The 2,463-nt window shown below is 39.7% G+C and overlaps 1 protein-coding gene across 1 annotated transcript in view; it reads right to left on the bottom strand.

The window, feature by feature from the left end:
- Positions 1-857: 857 nt before the first annotated feature.
- The window catches only part of LOC107755650 (CAP-Gly domain-containing linker protein 1-like), a 28,950-nt gene continuing 27,344 nt past the window's right edge, over positions 858-2,463 (bottom strand). Inside the window, exon 23 of the mRNA XM_016572540.1 lies at positions 858-2,131. Coding sequence (XP_016428026.1) covers positions 1,903-2,131 — 229 coding nt within the window. The 3' untranslated portion in view covers positions 858-1,902. The remainder of the gene's footprint in view (positions 2,132-2,463) is intronic.

The raw sequence follows: 2,463 nt of genomic DNA, 5'->3' as shown, positions 1-2,463 counted from the left end.
CCATATTTCGTCCCGCTTTCATCAATCAGAGACCGAGCTTCTGCTAGAAGTGACCGGAACTCACCTCCGCTTCAGTGGACAGGGTTTCCTCGCTCGCAGATAACCTGCTGGACCTCCTTCGCGGCGGACTCTTTCCATCAGACTCTACGAACAAACCACACACTGCGTTCAGAAACACTCAGCTAAGCTCTGTTAACAGCCTGAATGTCAGAGTCACAGTAATGACTCACTTCTGCTTCCAGCGCTGCGCTTGCTCGGGAATCCTGCGGCTTTGTTGCTCATCTTGCTAAGCTATGCTAAGCTAACACGACAAACAACCTACAAGAGCTGCGCCTTTGTTTTACTTACACCGACCAATCCGTTAAATGTTCTGTTAACGTTATATGGAATTACATAAAAACAAATCACACAAATATCTCTGTTCTCGGGTGTAAACGAATCTGCTCGTCTTCTTTCAAATTCGCCCGCGCGGGGTGGAGCTAAACCAACGACTTCCGGTGTGTTAAACACGTGTCTTCCTCTGGACGAGTTGAACCGCATTCAAATATTTGCACTCAACATATAGACTAAAAAATACAGTGAGAGCTGGTCAAATATTACTCCAGTACAAGTGAAAGTTGTAAAGACATTTTTACTTAAGTAAAAGTACAGAAGTAGGCCTACTTGCTTTTAAAAGTACTTAAGTACCATTACTAAATTTCCTTTTTTATGTCAATGCAGTTTTATTATTGTTGTACGTAATACTTGCAATACCTCTGAAGCAACTTAGATTACATTACACCTGCTGAATACACTGGCTAGCTTGTAGTAGGCCTATGTTTGGAATGAAGAGCTTTAAGAATGATAAAAACCAATAGAAATGCTACAAAATGTTTTTATTGAACACCCTACACACCTCCACAAAAGCAGCATGGTAGTGATCTCACACAGCTCTGGACACATCTACGTGAATCGAGTGGACAGTGAAACTGATATAAACACCAATCAAACCTGCTTTAAAACCCAGCAACACACCTGTAGCTGTGTAACTTTACTGCTTTAACAAAAGAGCAGAAATAAGGTTGGGAAACATCCGTGTAGATCATGGTTGAGATCGCCCACGTCAGACAATATGAAATTGATTTGAAAGCACGGGGGTTTTCTTTAGAGCAGCACATTAGCATGAACATACAACACAACAAAGAATGTTTTTTGCACTTAAAAGATATTTTTTGAAGTTTATTTCCATAAAATCTGCCCCCCCCCCGATCTTTATACAAATAAATGTATCACAAACCACCTGGGAAACATATGCTAACTTTACTAAAAACAGTCACAATTTCATACATTCCAGACCTCCACAACTTAATAATAATCATAATATTAAAGCAATAAAGTAACAAAAACAGTTGTTTTAATTTCATTTTTGGACAAAAGTTGCGAACATTTTATTAACGGTCATTCTGAAAGATAATAAATGATTGAAACATACTTATTTTTTATTTAGAAACTATGACATTTTCACAATTCTAGAATAATTTACTCTTTATATTAATACGTCTCTCGCTGACATGTGAAAGGCTGTTGAGAAGTCAAGCCTCCCTTCCTCTAGAGGTCAGCACTGAAGTTTAAAAACCTGAAACCTTAAAGCGTATAAGAGAACCGCTTCTTTAACCACCATTTAAAGAATGAGCATTCACTACTTTCAAAGTGAACTTAAAACCCTCCTAACCGTCATTCAGTCCAAAAAGAGCAGGTAAAATTGCCACTGAGTAAACTACAGATGCTCGCTTTAAAGTGACTGAAAGGTTTAGGCTTATATGGCGGCAAACACACGAGTGAAAAACCACGCAGACTTACAATAGTCTTTTGTGCACTGTTTGATTCAAGGCATAGCACTGCAAGTACAAATGAAGCGGGATGCTAGAAAGTTTGATCGTCTTTGCAGGACTCCGTCCAGTGGCCGAAGACCTCACAGATGTCGCAGTACGGTCGTTCGTCGCTGGTGCTGCCGTGGTAGGTGGTGTGTGGCAGCGAGTCTAGCATCTGGTCCTGGGTGGGACAGTCCTCTGTGTCGTGCAGGTCAAAGCAGTCACAGATGTCACAGAAGAGACGGGGAGGGGGCTTCTTTTTAAGCGTCGGCTCGGCGTGACTAGGTGTAGAAGACAAGGGTGGGAGACTTTGTGTAACAAACTTAATAAAAAATATGTTAACAGCTTTTTTTAATTCAACATACTTGTGCAAAACTAAATGTTATTCTGTTTTATCAACATAAAACTAGATGAAAAAGTTTGTCAAGAAGACAAAATTTTAGGTTGGCTTGAGAACGCCTAGCCTGAAAGTTTAAAGTAGTTGTAAAAGCCTGAAGTTTGAAAATTTAGATAGATGTTGATAACATGTTTCTAGCATGATTAGCATGTTTTTAATATGATTGGCCTGTTACTAGCATATTGCTGGCATGATTAGCAAGTAACTAGCATGTTG

The sequence above is a fragment of the Sinocyclocheilus rhinocerous genome, unplaced genomic scaffold (assembly GCF_001515625.1).
Source record: "Sinocyclocheilus rhinocerous isolate Xijiao unplaced genomic scaffold, SAMN03320098_v1.1 scaffold141, whole genome shotgun sequence".
Taxonomy (NCBI): Eukaryota; Metazoa; Chordata; class Actinopteri; order Cypriniformes; family Cyprinidae; genus Sinocyclocheilus; species Sinocyclocheilus rhinocerous.
The sequence above is the reverse complement of the archived record's forward strand: the minus strand, read 5'-3'. Positions and strand labels throughout refer to the sequence as shown.